At 42.1% G+C, this 21,043-nt stretch overlaps 1 protein-coding gene across 2 annotated transcripts in view; it reads left to right on the top strand.

The window, feature by feature from the left end:
* Positions 1-21,043, top strand: part of ATP6V1C2 (ATPase H+ transporting V1 subunit C2) — a 35,332-nt gene that overhangs the window by 3,692 nt on the left and 10,597 nt on the right. For both annotated transcript variants that reach the window (XM_061622777.1, XM_061622776.1), the window contains 5 exons: positions 2,559-2,626; positions 10,776-10,861; positions 18,772-18,866; positions 19,556-19,647; positions 20,170-20,268. In XM_061622777.1, coding sequence (XP_061478761.1) covers positions 2,559-2,626; positions 10,776-10,861; positions 18,772-18,866; positions 19,556-19,647; positions 20,170-20,268 — 440 coding nt within the window. The remainder of the gene's footprint in view (positions 1-2,558; positions 2,627-10,775; positions 10,862-18,771; positions 18,867-19,555; positions 19,648-20,169; positions 20,269-21,043) is intronic.

Genomic DNA, 21,043 nt, shown 5'->3' with positions numbered 1-21,043 from the left:
ACTCAACAGCCCGCTGTCAAGAGTTTGCACAGCACTTTGCAGATAAAGTCGCTCCGATTCGTTCCGACTTAGACGCTATAATTGATACAGTCTCAGGGGATGTAACTTTGGCTCCTGTCTGTCCAATAATGATGGATTCTTTTCAGTTTGTACAGCCCGAGGATGCGGACAAGATCCTTGGAGAGGTGAGAGCCACCACATGTCTGCTAGACCCTTGCCCTTCCTGGCTTATAAAAAGTGCCAGAGAGGGACTGGTTGAGTGGGTGGGGGGAGTGGTTAATGCCTCCATACACCAAGGCAGAGTTCCAGGTTGCCTAAAGGAGGCAGTTGTAAGGCCTTTGTTAAAAAAGCCCTCCCTGGACCCCTCCATAATGGATAATTACCGGCCAGTGTCCAATATTCCATTTTTGGATAAGGTAATAGAGCGTGTGGTGGCCTCCCAGCTCCAGGGATTCTTGGATGAAACAGATTATCTGGATCCATTTCAATCTGGTTTCAGGCCTGGTTATGGGACGGAGACGGCTTTGGTCGCCTTGGTGGACAACCTACGCAGAGAACTGGACAGGGGGAGTGTATCCCTGTTGGTTCTGCTGGACCTCTCAGCGGCTTTTGATACCATCGACCATAGTATTCTTCTGGGCTGCCTTGCTGGGATGGGACTTAGGGGCACTGTTTTGCAGTGGCTCCATTCCTTCCTGGAGGGACAAACCCAGAAAGTGGTGCTGGGGGATTCCTGTTCGACTCCTTGGCCATTGACCTGTGGGGTCCCTCAGGGCTCAGTTTTATCCCCTATGCTATTTAACATCTACATGAAACCGCTGGGAGAGGTTGTCCGGGGGTTTGGGGTTCGGTGCCATCAATATGCTGATAACACCCAACTCTATGTCTCCTTTCCACCTAATTCCAAGGAAGCTGTCTTGGTTTTAAACCAGTGTCTGGCGTCAGTGGTGGACTGGATGAGGGTGAACAAATTGAAACTTAATCCAGACAAGACAGAGGTGCTCCTGGTCAGTCGTAAGGCGAATCAGGGAATAGGGATACAGCCTGTGCTGGATGGGGTTACACTCCACCTGAAGACACAGGTTCGCAGTTTGGGTGTGCTCCTGGACTCAGCGTTAAATTTGGAGTCCCAGGTTTCTGCAGTGGCCAGGAGTGCTTTTGCACAATTAAGATTGATGCGCCAACTGTGCCCGTTCCTTGAGCTGTCTGATCTGGACGGTGACACATGCCTTAGTTACATCCCGTTTAGATTACTGTAATGCGCTCTACGTGGGGCTGCCTCTGAAGACTGTTCGGAAACTTCAGTTGGTACAACGTGCTGCAGCCAGAATGCTAACTGGGGCTGGTTACAGGGACCGTACTACCCCCCTGTTAAAAAAGCTCCACCGGTTGCCAGTCTGTTTCCGGACACAATTCAAAGTGCTGGTGTTGACCTATAAAGCCCTATACGGCTTAGGTCCAGGCTATTTATCAGACCGTATCTCCCTGTATGAGCCTCAGGAGAGGCCCTTCTCTCAATACCCACATCTTCTCAAGTACGACTAGTGGGGACGCGTGAGAGGGCCTTCTCGGTGGCTGCCCCTAGGCTTTGGAATTCCCTTCCTAGGGAGGTAAGAATGACCCCCTCCTTGCAGTCCTTATTCCAACAAGCCTTTGGAATTGAAGGCTAAGGATAGGGCGTGAAGGGTGCTGCATTGGTAATGTCTATTATATTATTTTTAAACTAGTTTGAACTTTTATAGCTATATGTGTATATGGTTTTAATATTGGAAATAGTTTAATCTTATTTTAATGTAGACTTTGTATGTTTTTAATTATATGTATTTTTTATCTGGAAGCCGCCATGAGTTCCAGTTTTGGAAAAATGGCGGGGTATAAATAAAGATGATGATGATGATGATGATAATAATATCATAAGCATGTAACTATGCTTGAAGTGCTAGCACATACCTTAAAACATCTTCTCTGTTTGTAACAGGAATCTTTAGTAAGATCAAAAAGAAAAGAGATGATCAATTTGTTTGATAAAACTGCTACACACACATTATGGGGAGTAGGAGAGGATCATTCATACTTAGGATGAAAGATTCAAGCTACCATCCTATATATAGTTGGAAATATGTCCCACTGAACCCACTGACTTTTTTCTGAGTAGATATGAATGGAACTTCAGTAGGAAGATAGGACACGTTTTGCCACTGACTTTGCTGAGTAAGTAAAGTCAGTACTGTAGTGTTTTACACTATCAGCAAGAAGGTTACTGAGGAACTTAAAATTGGGAAGAATTCCACCATGGTCTATAATCATGAGACAGCAACATACAATCTTTCCTGACTTAGAATAGGCTTTTTAAAAAAACCAGACTACAAGAATTATTACTGCCATTTTCCACTGAAGGAAAAACTTCCCTCAAATTTCCCATGAATATGCTGATTAATTTGTTAACAAGAAGATCTTACTTGCCAAAGAGAGATCACTTTAGAAAAACAAAGCATCTGGTAAAATATGCCCCAATGCTGATTAGTTTATGCTTAACATGTTTGTGCTCCCTTCCACAGGTGGGAACACTGGATGCTCTTGTTGGCCTCTCAGATGAGTTGGGGAAACTTGATAGCTTTGCTGAAAGGTAAAATAGACCTTATTTACTGCACACAAGTGGATGTTGTTGTTACAAGACACAGTATTCTTGTGTCAACTTAACTCTGGCTTGTCTAAGTTTAGCCCTAGAATTCTGCCAGGACAGGCAAGTTTGACTTTGCTTTCCTTAGAGAAGGGTTACCCTAAATAAGGTCTGTATCCTGTATTTTCTACTCCAGCCAACATTTTTGCAGGAAGCCTCAGGGATAGATGGTGGTGGACTCCTCGCTGGGAGTAGGCAGGCAAATTCCTGTGGAGCATGGTAGCTTTCCTCCTATAATTTGTGTTCTGTGCAGTAGCACAAAACTAGGCAGCTCCTGCACAAGCTGACCCTGGAAAAAAAAATAGCATTTTGCAAGTAATCAAAGCAGCTCAATGACTACAACAAAAATCCTTTGTTCTTCTGTCCTATCCTATTATATTTAAATAGGATTGCTGTCTATAGGTCTACCTCTCAACAACAACAAAATCAAAAATCTTTATTATTATGGTCAATGGCCAGCATACAACAAAATCTTTGCCTTCAGCTGTACATGTCTGTAGGGTCCCCTCTTTTCATCTGTTCCACTCTGGAGCCACACATCTTTTTTTTCAACTGTCAACCCAGATCACTGTGACACGGATTGGGGTCTGCTACTTTGGCAGCAGTCACCATTGTCAGACACACCCTAAATTAAGTTGGCCAGGACTGTAGCACAACACAGAACTGAGGGTGCTGTGATTTGAGTAGTCCTGAGATGGATGAGTCTATTCTAGATACTAAGGTAGGATTTGGCAGTGGGAAGCCAGGAGCCAAATCCAGTGTACTTGCATGTGCGAGTGTTTGCATGTGAATGTGTTTGCATATGTGTGCGCTGCCTAGACCCTTTCTCGTTTCCAGCTGAAAAGTGAGAAGGAAGGAGTCAAGTAGGCAAGATGAATGGAAAATCCTGTCTTGTCTCACTTCCTGTTTTGAGTGTCACTTTTCCCCTTCCCCTTCTCTTCTTGTTAGCCTATTTAGTGGAAAGTATAGTGGTTAAGGTGTTGGACTATGACCTGGGAGACCAGGGTTCTAATCCCCACACAGCCATGAAGCTCACTGGGTGACCTTGGGCCAGTCACTGCCTCTCAGCCTCATGAAAACCCGATTCATAGGGTTGCCATAAGTCGGAATCGACTTGAAGGCAGTACATTTACATTATAGACATGCAGGGCCATGTTTTCCAGCTATCCTGGAAAAGTAGCAGAACATTCAGGCCTGTTGCTAGGCAATGTCCCTGCATCTCCTCCCCAATGAGGCAGACAGAGGAAGGAGAGGTCCAGCAGTGAAGAGATAAGGAAGTAAAAGGAAGAGTGGGTGTCACCATGGAGCCTTGAGGAGCCAAGTTGGAGATACCCACCCTCCCACCCACAGTCAAAGACAGGCAATTACCATCTTCTCAAAGTGCTTCTGTAAGAGAATTGTTTTCTGACCAGGATCCTAATACTGTTACATGCATAATATATAATTGGTACATTTTATAATGGCACCTGACTGATAAATAACATAGCAGGAGAAACATTTTAATCCGAAGATGCTATTTTTAGTGCAAGCCACCTTATGTGTTGCCACAGCTGTACAGATCAATAAGCCCGGGGTTCCAGAAGTCTCATATTTTCTGCTAGGCAATGTGCCATCCCCTTAAATTGGTGGCTCTAATGGATAAGTATAGCCTTGGTTAATTTGTCTTATTTCTGTTCTATTCGTTGGATCCGATTTTGCTTTAGTATAAAGGCCCACTGATCAGACTTTCAGAGCTGATCTATATAGTACATGCTGTTGTGAGCAACTTCCCATTGACTTACTGAAAAGCAGCTACATGTAGCATGCATCTGGAGGGTGGGCTGCTCAATCCTTTCCTTTCCCACTGTTTTCCCCATCAAAATTACATCCAAGCTACTTTTCTCCCATCAGGGGAAAAGTGATGGCAGATTTATCTTTTCCCCTGTGGGGGAATTGAATGGAAAAACTGTCTGGAAGAAAAAGATTAAGCAATCTTTCCTTCCCACCCCCAGTGATGCTTTACTCAAGATTCCAGCTCCCTGAAGCATTTTTATTTTGTTTTTATTTTCAGAGATTTATTATTTTTTATTATTGCATTTATATCTCACTTTTTCTCCAAGGAGCTGAAAGTGGCGTACATGGTTCTTCCACTTCTAATTTAATCCCCACAACAACCCTGTGAGGTAGGCTAGGCTGTGACTGGCCCAAGGTCACCCAGTGTGCTTCATGGCTGAATGGGGATGGTCTCCCAGGTCCTATTCTAACGCTCAAACCGCTACACTCCACTGGCTCTAAAGATGCACTAGTGAAGGGTTGTGCATGAATGCAGCTTGGTTCCTGAACTGTAAATCTTTGGTGCTGAGAATATTCCTGTTTGTTCTGAAAAGCCAATGCACACCTGTGCATCTCTGGATCCTTGGAGGACTGTCTCTTCCCACAGGAACCTGTCCACCTCCTCAGATTGGTAGGGAAGACCCTTCTGTATGTGTTGGCTGGGACACACGAGAGAGACCATTCTCTGTGGTGGCACCAGTGATGTGGAGCAACCTGCCCCAGCAGATTGGCTTGGCTCTATCTTCCATGGCATTAACTCTTGTTGCAGCAGACCTTTGGCCTACATGTCTCATGATTTTATCGTCTCCCTTGATGGGTTCTCAAGGGTTAATATTTCCAACCCCAAACCCCACAGAGAAGATCTGAAGCTATGCAAAGAAACTAGTCATTTACATTTTTGCTCCATTGAGCAAAAGGATGTAAACTAAAGTCAAGGATTATGGGATATCTGTGTGTCAACCTAACATACCGCTGGTGGAGCTGTTGTTGGATCAACAACACACAAGAGAAGTGCAAGTAAACCTAGCTAGGCAGCAGAAGCCTGTCAGCACTGCTTCTGGCCAGGACAGCAGAGAAGGGGCAAGAGTTTTCAGGGTCTATTGTTTCCATGTACTTTTATTACTTATTTACACAGAGAGGCTGAGTATTTTTCCATGTCGCTATAAAGCAGCATTTGGATGCTTTCTGCTGGTTCATTCTTTATTTGTTCTGTTATCAAATGGCACATTCCTTTTGCAAACCCATTTTACAAATTACTGGGAACTGAAATTATGTAAACTAAAGTCAAGGGTTATGGGATATCTGTGTGTCAACCTAAATGTTCGAAGGTAAGACTAATTAATCCTTGGGCTCCTAGGTGATTTGGGGTTCCTTTTATTTACTACATTCTGCCTTTCATTCAGAGATCTCAGAGTTTCTTTCGTTTTAGCCTTTATGCTGAGGAAATACTGATTGGTCCAAAGTCATGCCACAAGCTTTGCAGCACAGCGGGGAGTTGTACCTAGGCATCTTTTGACCCATACTTCGCCCACTACATTGTGTCTTTGGAACTTTGTGTGTGTGTGTGTGTGTGTGATAGAGAGAGAGAGTGAGTGAGTTTGGGGGCAGGGAAAGGAGAGAGTGAACAGGACTGGCATCAAGGATTGGCATGGTTAGGCATTTGCGGAGGACCCACACCCCAGAAGAGGGCCCACTGAAAAGAAACACCTGGACCTGTGGTAGTAGGAAGTTAGTCTCACTGAAGAAGGGGGGGGGGACCATGGAAGGTGTCTTGCCAAAGGGTGCTCTAAAACATGGAACTGACACTGGCCTTCTGCCAGTTGCAGATTCCCACTCTGAAGGCATCTGGCAACTTTCTCCTATTGTTCACTTCACTGCACAGGCTCTTACCCTGCTCAGGAACTACACATGCACCAATCTGGAGGAGATTGAATAGTAGGGAGGGCATATGGGGCTGTCTCAAGTTGTCACCAGCCGGACGCATAGGGCAGGGCACACCCTTGATTTGGTTTTTGCTCCAGATGGAGGAAGGGGTGCTCTGGAGATAGCAGGGGTGGATGTTACTCATTGTCATGGTCAGACTACTTCCTGGTGAAGTTTAGACTTGTAACTCCGATTCTTCCCTGCAGGGGTGGTGGACAGATTAAGATGGTCTGCCCCTGGAGACTAATGGAATCCACTGGATTTCTGAATGCCCTGGGGGAGTTCCCAGTAGATAGAGCAGGTGACCCTTTTGAAGCCCTTGTCATGCTGTGCCTCTGAGGCCCTCTCTGGTATTGCAGAGCCCGGTTTGTACCTTGGTACACCAGTAAGCTAAGGGCAATAAAACAGGCTGGACGATGGCTAGAGCCCAAGTGGCGAAAGACGTGCTGTGAGGCTGATTGGGCATGAGTAAAACATCATCATTGTGCCTACTGTGCAATGGTGAGTGCGGCAAAGAAGGCCCACTTCTCTGCCACCACCGCATCCTCAAGTAGCCATCCAGTGAAGCTTTTCTGTATTGTCAGGGGTCTGTTGACATCAACTCCAGGAAATGGAGTTTTAGACCCTTCGGAGGCTCACTGTGAATTGTTTGCAAGGCACTTTGAGGGTAAAGTTGCTCGCCTCTGTAGTAATCTTGATGCCGCATCCACATCTACTGTACTCCCCAGTGAGGTGTCCAGTGCAACATCTGCTGCAACTTCTTGGGAACGGTTTCAGTTGATGTGGTCTGATGACATGGACAAGTGCTTGCAACGATGCGGCCAGCAATGTGTCCTCTCGACCGTTGCCCTTCTTGGCTTATTAAAGCTTGCATAGGGGGGTTGACCGAATGGATCTAGAGTATGGTCAATGGATTGCTGCATGATGGAGTGGTTCCAACCGCCCTGAAAGAGGCAGTGATTCAACCACTCTTGAAAAAGCTCACCCTGGACCCATTAGTTTGTGACAACTACCTCCCGGTCGCAAACACCCCCTTCTTAGGGAAGGTGATTGAGAGGGTTGTGGTGTAGCAATTGCAAGTACTTTTGCATGAAACAGATTATCTTGACCCATCCCAGTCTGGGTTCAGGCCTGGTTATGGGATGGAATCAGCCTTAGTTGCCCTGATGGATGACCTTTATCGGGAGAAGGACAGGGGGAGTATGACCTTGTTATTCTTACTTGAACTCTCAGAGGTTTTTGATACCATTGACCATGATATCCTTCTGGGCCAACTTGGTGAGATGGGTATTGGAGGCACTGTTTTACAGTGGTTCCAATCCTATTTCCAAGGTCGTTTTCAGAGAATAGCATTGGGTGATTGTCTTTCGCCCTCCGGGCAGTTGTGCTGTGGGGTGCCGCAGGACACCATCTTGTACCCCATGCTGTTTAACATCTGTTTGAAGCCCTTGGGAGCTGTCATCAGGAGATTTGAGGCAAGGTGTCAGCGGTATGCTGACAATACCCAGCTCTATTTTTCTGGAACTTATGAATTGGGAGAGGCCGTGCCAGCCCTGGACTGCTGCCTGGACTCGGTAGTGGGCTGGATGAGTGCCAATAAACTGAGTCTGAATCCTAGCAAGATGGAGGCGCTGTGGGTTGGTAGTTCCTGAGTTCAGATAATTGGCCAGTTGCCTGCTTTGGATGAGGTCGTACTCCCTCTGAAAAAGCAGGCTTGTAGTCTGGGGGAGCTCCTGGATCCATCTTTGTCACTACAGGCAACCTCAGTGGCTAGGAGTGCCTTTTACCAGCTTTGGCTGGTAAGACAGCTGTGGCCATTTCTGGACCGGGATAGCCTGACCTCTGCAGTTGGTGCAAAATGCAGTGGCGAGACTGCTTACTGGGGCAGGGTTTTGCCAACATGTCACCCCGCTGCTGAAATAATTGCACTGGCTACCTATTAGCTACCCGGCTAAGTTCAGTGTTCTAGTTTTGGTTTACAAAGCCCTATACAGCTTGGGACCAGGATACCTGAAATACCATCTTATCTCTTATATACCCAGTCAATCACGGCGCTCTGCAGGTGAGGGCCTCCTACAGATACCATCTTATCAGTAGATCTGTTCTGCACAACATAGGAAATGGACTTTTAGTGTAGTGGCACTTACCCTTTGGCATTCTGTACCCTTAAATATTAGACAGGTGCCAACTTTGTTGTCTTTTGGTGCCTACTGAAGACCTTCCTCTTTCAACAAGCCTTTTAAGTTGAGACCTTATCCCAGTCTGCATCTGTGTTGAAATTGCTTTTTAAGATGTTCTTAAACCTTTTTTTAAAAATAGATGTTTTTAAACCTTTTTTTAAAGCTTTTTAAAAAATGTTTTAAACTATGTTTTGTTTTAATATATTTTAAAGTCTGTTTTTATGATTTTTAAAGTGTTTTTAGTGCTTTTTGGGCCGCCCTGAGCTTCTACTGGGAGGAATGGCGGGATATAAATCAAATAATAAATAAATAAATTAGTAGCTTCTACTAACAGGGACACTATGAGAAAATGGAAGTTGTGTACCTCCTCCTGAAGCTGCTCTGGGGTTGTATGGGAGAATATTTATATTGCTGTAGCTCTCACTGACAAAACCTCATGGGGGTAGGATCCTCCCTCTGACCCTCAGCAGAGCATCCTTCCTCCTCCTCCAAATATCGTAGCATTTTAAACAGCCATAGCTTCCCCCAAATAATCCTGGGAAGTGTAGTTTGTGAAGGGTGCTGCTTTAAATGTATAGCGCAGATGGGCCCTATCATATACATCTCCTGCTGTGGACGCATGCAGCAACACAAGGCTAGAGAATGTTCACGTTCTTAGATGCCAGCATCCTATTTGTAAGTGCCTGACTGATGGGACTCTTCCAGTTCTGCTACATCAGCATCATTTGACTCTCAAAGGGTGCTCCCCCATCATTTTTACAAGCACACATCTGAATAGGTCACTGTGGCTTCAGCACAGAACTACTCTTTTGATGCTTGGCTGCTTGTAAGCTATTTGCAGATAGAAGTTTATTGTGAAATCGGTGCTCCTCACACACTCATGTTTTCCAGAGCATCCATAGCCTGTACTTAAAAAAAAAAAATTCTTCTGAATTTCCCCTTAACATGGAAAATCCAGTAAGTCAGAATAACCCTATACATCCACAGTCATAGTTGGTGTGGAAGCTCATGAGCACCCTTGGTGTTGGTGGGGATTTGTCGTATGTGTAGTAACATTTCAGTAGGTGGCCACAATTACCACACCATTTGCTCTTCACCTTGGGACAACCTAGCCATTTTGTTTGCGGCAGCCCAAATGATAAAAGCATGATTGCTACATGCTGAAGTCCTGTCTGAAATTTGAACAGCCTCATTTGAAGGAGCTGTCTGTGCACAGTACCTGTACATGTGAGATATTTCTGTAATCTCAGTACATACATTGGGCGTTATTGTTATTATATTTTAAAACAGAGGCCTTGCACAAGACCTTTATATCACTCTTGCCTAGACGTTAACAAGTCTGGTAAATATCACCCTTGCGCAAGTCCTCAGGATTAAAAATTCAAAACCAACTAGAAATGGATATTGCTTTTCACCCCGCCCACAAGCTTCCATTTTGCTCAATGTAAGACAAAAACATGATGATTAAGGCTTGTAATATCTTGTCTTGTGATCTTAATGGGATTTTTTCAAACAAGGTACATATGCACAGGTATATAAATACCTGCACACTTGATTAGAATAGAAATAGGTAGTGGAGAATGGAGGAGGAATGACTGAGGGGAAGAACAGAAAAACACAGTCCAGATATGTTCTATTTAACCTCCGCCTACTGGGCTTGGCACGTAAGCTTTCACACATTCTTTCCCCCGCCCCAGTTATGAATATTCATTGCTGTTCTGCTGGATGGCAAGCAGCAAACAGCAATGAATATTTATAACTCGGGGGGGGGGAAGGGAAGGAATGTCTGAAACCTTACGTACCAAACCTGGAGTTAGAAAAATCAGATCTTCATCATCCGTTTTAATATGATGCTCCCATCTGGAAGCACTTCCAGACAACGGGTTACAAATTGCTGAAGCCCTAGCAGTACTTTCCTCATCACAGTGCTGCACTGACTGGAGAAGCCAGGTCTTGTGTAAGTCCCTCTATGAGCAACTCTATGTACTACTAGAAAGAATATTATTTTATTTATTTATTTATTTGTTAAATTTTTATACCGCCCCACTAGCATAGCTACCAGAGCCATCTCAGGACATGGACCTGATGACTGCAAAAGCATTTGTTTTGAGCATCTTGCTGTAAGTTACCTCATGGTTTTATAATTTATTTGAACTTTCTTTAACTATTCTTGTATTTAGCGTAATAAAGAAAATTGCCCAGTATATCGGAGAAGTTATGGAAGACTCAAAAGACAAAGTACAGGAAAACCTGCTGGCAAATGGGGGTAGGTTCTACAAGATATGGATATTCTTGAAGTGTGGCTGGTTTTGATTGCTGCTGGTGTTCATGCAGTTTTCATGCAGTTTCCAACGGAAAAGTCTGGAATGAATATACCCTTATGTTTAGGAGCTGGGCTGCTACTCCAGTTTTAGAAATGAATGCTTCCGGATAGAGTCAGCCGTTTTAATGTAATGCTCCCACTATTTCCGTTGGTATTATAACAGTTTTCTGAGATGTAGATGGTGTGCTTTGATTTTCTTATTTCTGCCCTGCTTGCATGACAAAGGGATCCTGTGACTGTTCCTTCATGAGTTCAGATCTCCAGAGGTGGCTGTTACTCATTGGCTTCACCCACCTCCTTCTGCCATTCTGTAGTTCTTCCTAATGGTATGGAGAAGTATACAGTGACTACTCTGTGTACTTTTGTTGTGCTGCATTATTTCATATCTGGCAATTGGCAGCATTTGAAGTCTTGAAGAGCCAAATCAACCGAGATGTTAAATAACACCTGGAGATGCACTTTCGAGAGGAGCCATGTGAGCAGTAGAGGATCTGCAGGACTCATAACCGGAAATAGCTTGCATCCCATGTAATTTAGTTGGTGGTTGTGAACAGAAGCTGTTGATGCCTAATATATTTGATTTCAGTTTAGCTTTTCACAAAATTTTTTAAAGGTGCTCAGTAAAAAATACAAACAGGCTTGCATTCAGGCTTAGTCATGCTTAAAGTAGACCCACTGAGATCAAGATTAACTTAAGTCTCATTGATTTAAATGGGTCTCTTCAAAGCATAACGGGAATCTGGATCCAACCCAAGATATGTCACTGGACTCTGATCCAACAGAACATGGATGGAGGAATCAGAGTTCTGCTCTTGTAGCCTTTTTCATTCTGCTAATAAGCTGTTTGGAAGGGAAAGGGGAGGTACAAATTCCACAACCCATTCCCCATCCCAAACAGAATCTGATTGGTGGGATCAGGACCAGAGCTTGGAAAAGTTACTTTTTTGAACTACAACTTCCATCAGCCCAATCCAGGGGCCATGCTGGCTGGGATTGATGGGAGTTTTAATTCAAAAAAATAATTTTTCCAAGCTCTGATCAGGACTAGCATCAGCACCTGACCTTCCTGGGCAATTGCCTGTCCTCCCTTAATTTTTTTTTCTGGCCTGACACTCTACAGCAGACTATATCTTTTTAATCTCTCATAGTGCCCCTAGCATATACTTGAATTCCCACATTATGGGAAATTAAAAGAGTAGCTAGACCCAGCTGCTCAGTTTTGTTTATAGTACTGCTACTAGAGCCAGGTAAGCCTGCCAGGGACCACTTTGTCCAAGCCCGCCCTGCATCTAGAGCTGGCCCTGGGTGGGTTTCAATTTTTTTTAAAAAGGCTAAGCAGCCCACACCTTTGGTTGCTACTGGGCTCTGTTGACTAGTTCTTGACTGTAGTGCTTCCTTTCCAGTGTTAACTTTCAGAAAACCTTTAAAAAAAAAAAGAGGGACAATATAAAGACTAGGGTGGAATTCCACTCTTTGACATCAATCCTGTTGTATGTAGTAAGCTTAATTTTAGGTTGAACATCTTTCAATGTTTAATAATCACACTTACTATATTTCAGGAGCGAAGAATAAAATGAAATGTCTAAAGAGTATGTTGAGTATGGGGTGACTGTTGTGTTTTTGCAAGCATGCTTTGGGTGTGTTTAATGAAAGAGTTGACTCTACATCTGGTTGCAGGGGTACAGTGATCAGGTTACGATGGATTTCTCTAGTAACAACCTCATAGCTTGATCACCATCTCCCTATGACACAGATAACAGCAGGTTTGCCTTTTTAGTTTCTTCCTCCTTTTCCCAAATCTTTTTCTTCCTCTAGCCAATCTGCATGTATAACATGAAAGATGTAGGGACTATTGGACTGTGTGAAAATGTCTTATGCATGCCTGTATTCAGGGGCGTTGTTAGAGGCCAACACATGGGGCCTGAGTCCCAGGTCTTTTGTGCTGGGCTCTGGATCTCCTTAACCCACCTTTAACTCAAACATGCATTTGGGGAACCATTTCTTACTTTTTGACCATCTGTTTGTATGGTGGTAGTGCTGCTGTAGCGATCTGCCTTAGATCAGGCCATGACCTGGTATTAGGTCCCGACCCAGCAGTTGGAGACCAACTTTTCCTAACTTTTTAAAACTTTTTTTCTTTGCTTACAAGATGGCTGGGCATGCTGCAAAGTGCAGTGCAGGCAAGACCCTAGTCACCTGCCAAGAGGCAAATTAAGCCCTGATAGCAAGAGCATGCCCTGGCTGTTAGGAAGAGCCAAAGTTTGGAATTTTCCCCACTGAAAGTTGGCCTAAATTTGCACTCTTACATGTAAATCAGCGTATGCATATTTTATGCACATTTATGCCATTGCCCTGTGCCCTAAAGAGCTAGCAACGCCCCTGTCTATGTTCTTATGATCAATTGTTCTTGTACTTAAGACTACATTGTGAATGTTTTTTAATCCTCTAAATACTCTTTTGTCTTAGCACAATTTTTTCTCTGTAAACCAGACAGTTAGTAAGGAACCTCTGAGGGCCAGACAGATTAGACATGATAGTCAACATGCTGCAGCTGCTACTGCAGCAAAAAAAAAGGGGGGGGCTGTTGTATCCCTCATCCCCAGTCCCAGGTAACATCTAAAGTAGATGTCACAGCAGTTTGCGTCTTCCCCCATCTTGCTCCTTTCCAGTCATTGGATGCCAGTGCAGGAATGGGCAGGAAATGTGGAACGTGGTGATGTGATGTGGGGTAAGTTGTAATAGACAATAGAGGGGCAGAGGAATTAAAATTGCAGAGCCATATACGAGCAGCTAGAACCAGCCCTTATGTAGAAATCAATGAGGCCCTCCTTTATAGACAGGGAAGCTCCACGTGTGAACTGGAACCACCACCATCTATTATGGCAGTGGTTCTCAAACTTTTTTGGTTCGCGGCGCACTGTAAAACATATACAAATTTTCTGGCGCACTTCGTGTACAAAATTAAAAATATATTAATATATTTAGGGCTTAGCCTAGCTATTAATTGATCATGGATGTAATAAATCTCTATACAAATGGGTTTCTTCTCATTTTGAAAATACACTTTCATAGTATTCGTGGCACACCTAGTCACCTCTTGTGGCGCACCATTTGAGAATCACTGTATTATGGAGTTGAGGTAATTGAGATGATTCAATCACATTATGTTTATTGTTCAGGAGTAAGTACAAGTTTAAACTGGAGAATGTAATAAAATAAACACAAATAAATTAAGGCAATTGAGATCTGCAACAAAATGTTGCAGCGTGGAGTGCACACTGGCTAGGTTTCTAGCCAGTCCAGTCTGTTCACCCACCCAGATTTCAATCCCCCCTAGCTAATCATTATCCACACACACTAAGCATGCTTGGTCCTCATTGAGCTGGTTTATTTTTCGGGGTGTCCCCTTTAAGTTTTTCCTCCAAAATATTTGTTTACCTTTGCAAACCTTGAGATCCCCTTGTGTCTGTGATACCTCCCAGCACATGGGCAATGCTGTTTGGGCTATATGAGTACCTGAGCTCATGGAACTGAGATCACTATTCGTCTATATAATAGACATAATTCTTTTCTCCCTACCTCCCATAGAAAGGAAGATCCAGTGCAGTTTATTTCTATTGACATTAGTGAAGGTCTGTCCAGTTTTAGCAGCTGGCACTTCTGCATCAGTGGAAATTCTGCCCCCCTCCCTCCACCCAATGCTAATTGCTGCTTGCAGAGGGTGGGGGGTGGATCTCACAGAGATTGTGATAAAGTATGATTTAATTATTGTAGCAACATTCATATGTGTACTTGTTTAGGAAATATATGGTTTTCAAAAGAGGAAACTTGTTTTAAATCAATCACTTCAAACAGTCTTTTATTTTTGGTGACTTAAATCAAGATGATTTAAATTTACCCACCCTAGAAGAAATCCTTTCAGAGATGTAGAAAATGTTTTGACTACAATTCAACAAAAAAGAGTAGTCCAAAGGATATATTTTGGCAACTTTTTAACAAATACAAAATATTAGAACATAAGCAATTTTAGCGCTGCCCTGTGGCCTAATATTGTATATATATCCATCCTTGGGTTTTTTGTAATTAAATATCCAGGCACAATGTTCTACATATGAATCTGATCTTCTCAGATAACAAGTTTTTCAGAATGGGTCGTAAAATCAATGAAATTTACTGTACCAATTTGCCTGCAGTGGCATTAGATGCCTTCTGGTTCTTATCTCTGATTGGACTATGGAATTCTAGTCCTTAAAATAAGTTACCTATCACTGTGACAAAAATGTTTCATCTATGCCAGTAAAGTAACCTTCCTTAAGTGTCACAGAATACAAATATGCCCTATACCTCTAAGAGAGCATACTAATACCTATAAAAAACAGAATTTGCTTGGGGTGTGTATGTAAACCTAGCTTCTCCCTACCACTGTAGTATTATCTCTGTTTTCCTTTTGCATTTTTTCAAAAATCCTCCCTGTGCATTTAAGAAATCATATTTAAGGGGAGGGATGGGGCAGTGTGCTACCATAGGTGCCAGCCAATCAGCACGGTGCACAGCCATTCTGACGCTGGTGAATATGGTGAGTGCACTTTCAGAGCATAACAACCCTCCTTAGTATGTTTCTAAGAGCTCCAGTTTGTTCTCTTATGTTTGTATTGGCAGTCTCATACATACTTTATGTATCTGTTGCATGGCATCTCTTGGCTCCAAGACACTCTGCATGTTTTTTTCTGTGCATGTTAGACTTTCCACACCCATGAAATCTAAGACTGTAAAGTGATTCTTTCTGAGACAAGAGAAACTCTAGGGAAGGAAATTCAGATACTCAACGGGAACAAGTTTCACGTCATGAAAGAGGAGGCTGTTAGAAGTGTGGCCTGTGACTGTTAGAAAGAGACAATCTTCTCACGGCAGACACATAGCCAAAAACTAGAGTTCACGAAAAGATTTTATATGCCTTTTTTAAAAATAAAATCGCTCTCCTATGATCACCTGGTTTTATATCAATTTTGAATTACTATTTCATTATGGGACAAGTGTTTTAATATTTAAAGTTTTTTAAATTGTTTTAAATTTTTTAAATTGTTTTTAAAAGATGTGTTTTAAATTTGTATATCTGTTTTTGGTGTTTTTAGTTTCTGTAAACTGCCCAGAGAGCTTCGGCTATACAAATACAATTTGTATACAATTTGTATACAAATACAATAAATAAATAGAGTTTTGGTAATATGCAAGCCAAGCTCAGTGTCGGTGCAGGATATGCTACATAAAATTTGACCCTCAAGTGTGCTGTTTTTGGTTTATATGGAGAGAAAAGATGAGAAAAATAGCAACAGAAGGCATTCAGATCTTTAAAAAAACTGAACTGCAATAGACTACTTTCCAGTCCCACTCCATCCCCAAGGAATAAACGTATCGGTTTTACAATAGCTTTATTCTTCCAGTAGTCATTACCAATTGGTGACCAATGGAAATATTCCACCTTATACTGCTACACACCTATTTTTCCAGATGCAGTCTGAATGATTTTTGGCAGGAGGCTGAACATTTGACAGCAAATACAGGGGTATAAAACAAAGAGTAAAAATGAAGTTTGTGACAAATTTACTAGCATACACGCTATTCGCGCAGCTAGATCATCAAAGTCTGATTTTCACTTTACCAAAATAAAAATGTGCCCCAAAAAATAGAAAAATGCTTAACAAATTTTGTTCAGAGGAGCTAGTCTGAAAGCAAAGCTTCAAAGTGTTAGTGAAAAGGGCAATTATATTCTTTTGGGCGGGAGAAAAAAACCCCAAGATTCAAATTCAGTTAAGACATGAAACAAACGTAACACACTCCATCTAGCATTATGGATTGGGCCTCTTACTTTGGAGTAATATGCCACTGATCAAAAAAAGAAAAGAACAGTGTTTTGTGAAGTTCTATAAAAAGCATATCCTATTAATTCTGTAGGATCAAGTTAGGTGCCACAGCTATCTCTCCATTCTAAGCTGATTGCTACCTATTAATTTATTAAAATATTTGTATACTGCTATTCATAGAAAAAATATCAAAGGGTTTACAGTAATCATACACACACAATAAAAACCATGTAAAAAATTAAAAGAAATGATTGACTATTACAGAAATATATTTTCTTAACTGTCTGCATAAGCTTGGTGGTATAGAAAAAATTTCAGCAGACATTTCAAGGTTAAAACATAAGGCTTCTGCTGAATCTCTGTTGTAGAGCATTCCACAGGACTGAGCCAACAACACTGAAGGCTTGATTTCCCAACTGGGGGGGGGGAGGCGACCAATGATGCTCCTGTAGATGATCTCAGTGATAGAGGTGGCAATAGGGTTCAGCCGGTCCTTAAGGTACCCTGGGCCTAAATTGTTCAGGGCTTTGTAAATACGAATTCTTGATAAAAATTTGAGCCCCACTTTCTCCCACAGCCTTTCAAAAATTTTCCTTTTTACACCAGTGGTGTTTATAGGTTATTAGTTTCAACTCTATAAAACACCAGAACAATTTAAAAAAGAAAGCAGCATGTCTTTTCAAAAAACGAGTGAGTGAGAGAACAATTCATTAAAGCACAAACGTCCTATCCTGTATAGAATCTAGCAACCTGAAAATCACTTCTCAGTTCAAGACTTCATAAGCTTATGGGTATAAGCTTTATGGATTTAATGTATATGCTCTGTTTTTCTCCCTCTATAAATTTAAATGTACAGCCTTCAAGTCGATTCTGACTTATGGTGACTCTATGAATAGGGTTTTCATGAGGCTGAGAGGCAGTGACTGGCCCAAGGTCACCCAGTGCACTTCATGGCTGTGTGGGGATTCGAACCCTGGTCTCCCAGGTCGTAGTCCAACACCTTAACCACTATACCACACTGGCTCTCCTCTGTAAGGATCTTGATTTGGTGCCCCACCCCTTCTTACACTTAAAAGACATTCACACAATTGTTAATTGCATGAACGGTGGTCACATTTAGTTTGGCCCTTAGGCAGGTCTCTTTCAGGAGGGAGTTCCAAACCCCTAGGTGCCAGACCTAAACGATCCTGCTTCAAGCCCTTGCAAATTTAAGTTTACTCGCTGCTCAGTAAAGTATGGGGTGAGTTATCTCCCCAAAATCTTAATGAACAGAGAATCTATGGGAGAAACCATCCCAAAGGTATGCTGGGCCCAGGCCAAGTAGAACTGAATGTTTCTGTTTAAAATGTGATTATTCAGAGGAGAACTTGCTTCTTTATAGTGATCTCATATTTGGTTCATCATTAGCTTATTTAAAGTTTAAGTTGATATATGGTAGTTTTATTCTTGGACTGAACTTTCCTCAGAGATGTAGGGGCTGTTATATATATTTTTTGGTGTGGGGGTGGTTGTAAAGAGAGACCCAATTGTATCCATTCAGGATACAATCCACACCATCATGAACTCAGCAGCAAAACACCTATATAGTTGTATTGATCATGATTTAAGTCTTAGGTGAGGTTTAGACATCCCGTTCATGTGGATTAGAAGCCATCTGTGATGAGACAACTGCCTTTAGCTGCTGAGTCAGTTTCTACATTACATTTCCTCTGAGCACTTTTCCTCCCAGGTAACGTCTGTGAATTCATGCACAAGTTGTAGTTGAATAGGTAATCTATACACTATGACTAAAAAAGATCAGATGAGCTGAAGCTGGATTTTAAAGTAGTCCCTTTACTTGATGACCTATGACACTGAAAATAGCCAAATAATTGCAAAAGCCAGACGTTGGATGGAAGCTGTTATTGTATTTGGCCCTGATTGAAGACTAATGCTTATTAAAGTTGTTATTTATAAATGTGCCATTTACTAGAGTTATTCGTATCTTTTCAGTTGACTTGATTAGTTATCTGATGAGATTTGAGTGGGACATGGCCAAGTATCCCATAAAACAACCACTGAAGAACATTTCAGAAGCATTAGCAAAGGTAACACAATCTCTCTTTCTCTTTTGTGGAAAATCACCCTCACAAAAGCCAGTTCGTCAGATTTCTAACAAGGTGTGATCATTTTCTTATTAGAGGCGGTGAGAGTTTTGTGGATTACTTTAGCAGAAACAAATTTGGGCACTATACATATTGAGAGACTGTGAGTTTATATTAAAGCAAGCTTTTGTAATACAGCACAAAAGCCAACAATCCTGGGTCTAAAATTATGCCTTTTTTACACATGGCAAATGCAGGCATAAAAATGTCTCCTCTACTCTCACCTGCATATATTTTCTTCCTGTTTGAGAGGAGAGGAGAACATTGACTTCTGAGAATATACATTACAACCTAAAAATTCTCAGATGAAATCATAGGTCTATTGTGGGCCCAGGTGGTAGTTTTGGACAAATATCTGTTCCTGTGCCTTTATTTCTTCACCTGTAAAATTGGATTAATAACAATCTACTCTGCAAAGTTGTGAGAATGACTGGAATACTGTTTGAAACATACTTGCCAAGTTGCTATTTATGTGCAGAAAGCTCATCGTTGCTGAATCTAGCAATATTGGTGAATCTAGCAATCAAATCGACATTTTGTTGTAGACTTTTGCATTTGTGATGTTATGTAAAACTGTTAACGTATGCCCAGTCACTATCGCTCAGTTTGATTCCCTCCCCTTTTATATTTAGCAACTTACACAAATAGAAACAGACATGAAAAACCGAGCAGCTGTGTACAACAACATCAAAGGAAATCTTCAGAATCTGGAAAGAAAAACTGTGTATGTAGTACTTATATATACTTACTGTGTGCTGCATCTGAATATATATTGGGGGATATTTACTTATGATGATGCCCTAACATGTCAGGGGACATAGCTGCAGTGGAATATATACAGCCTTACAGACTGGCAATGCGGACCTGAAGAGTTGCTTAGTTAGTGGATCTGATAGTGAGGAAAGCAGGATATAAACTGGATAGATAACACAAAATTATCTGGACTTGGGTTAAATAAAAATCTAGTTCATAGAAATGTTGAAAAGCAGAAGTAAATATAAGTGTTTGGGGAACTAATAAAGGGGCCAATTTTCCAAGCCTACAGAGCACCCATAATTAAGTTGTTGGCAGACATGGGGGCCCAAAGTGTCATAAAAGCATGCCTGTCCCCAAAACCTAAAGCAATGGCTTCTCTTCTAGTACTGGTACAACTATCACCATTACCACTAGTTAACATTTATAAAGTATTGGCAGTAAATGCATATACACCATGATGATAGTTTTTTGCTTTTGTGTTTTCTCATAGGGGAAATCTTTTGACACGTACTTTAACGGATATAGTGAACAAAGAAGATTTTGTGTTAAATTCAGAATATCTCATCACTCTACTTGTTGTAGTTCCCAAGTAAGAGCAGCTAAATCCATCGTTAACAGCGTTTGTATAGAGAAACTAAACCAGACTAAATGCATTATCTCAGTAATCAAACCTCACAAGGAAGCCCACTGGCGTTATCCCTATTTTGCACATATGAAGTTGAGAGAGAACAGATATGAGTTACCTGGAGAGTTCATGGCAAAGGCCCGGTTTGAACCAGGGATTTACAGTTTACCGCTCAGTCCTTTAGCCTCTGCCCTATCCCAGTTCACATAATTCGTGCAGGCATTTTGCATGTAACGTGAACACCTAATGAGAGAAAGAGAGAGATCCAAAGTGCAACATTAGAACTAGGATTTGTTTTAATTTCTATAACCTTTATCTTGATGAAATAAGCTCAAACAGTTAGTGTATGACCAGCGCACTGATATGCGTGTATACTCAAAAGTATGTCCCGTTCAGTGCGGGATCCACGAGGCTGAGACGCAGGTGCAATTAACTCTTGTTTTATTAAAGTAATGGATACATCAAAAGCAGTGCGCTTCATAAGAATCTCTACGCTAGCTCACTAGAATTCCCTAACTACACTCTAGACATGCTCTGCAACGGGTGAAGGAAGTTGACTCAGCAGCTTAAACCGGAAAGCTGCAGTCTTAAGTAGGGAAAGTCTTTGATCGTAATCTCTGACTCCTGCGCAAGTCCGACCTCTGTCCTGTCCGTTTCTCACGGCGTCGCAAGCAGGGTGACGGGGGGGGGCATGCCTCCAGCAGCTCATCCAAAAGAACCGGCTCCTTAGCAACAGGCT

This window comes from Rhineura floridana, chromosome 4, assembly GCF_030035675.1.
Source record: "Rhineura floridana isolate rRhiFlo1 chromosome 4, rRhiFlo1.hap2, whole genome shotgun sequence".
In the NCBI taxonomy this organism is placed as follows: Eukaryota; Metazoa; Chordata; class Lepidosauria; order Squamata; family Rhineuridae; genus Rhineura; species Rhineura floridana.
Note: the sequence above shows the minus strand (reverse complement) of the source record. Positions and strands in the feature narration are given on the sequence as shown.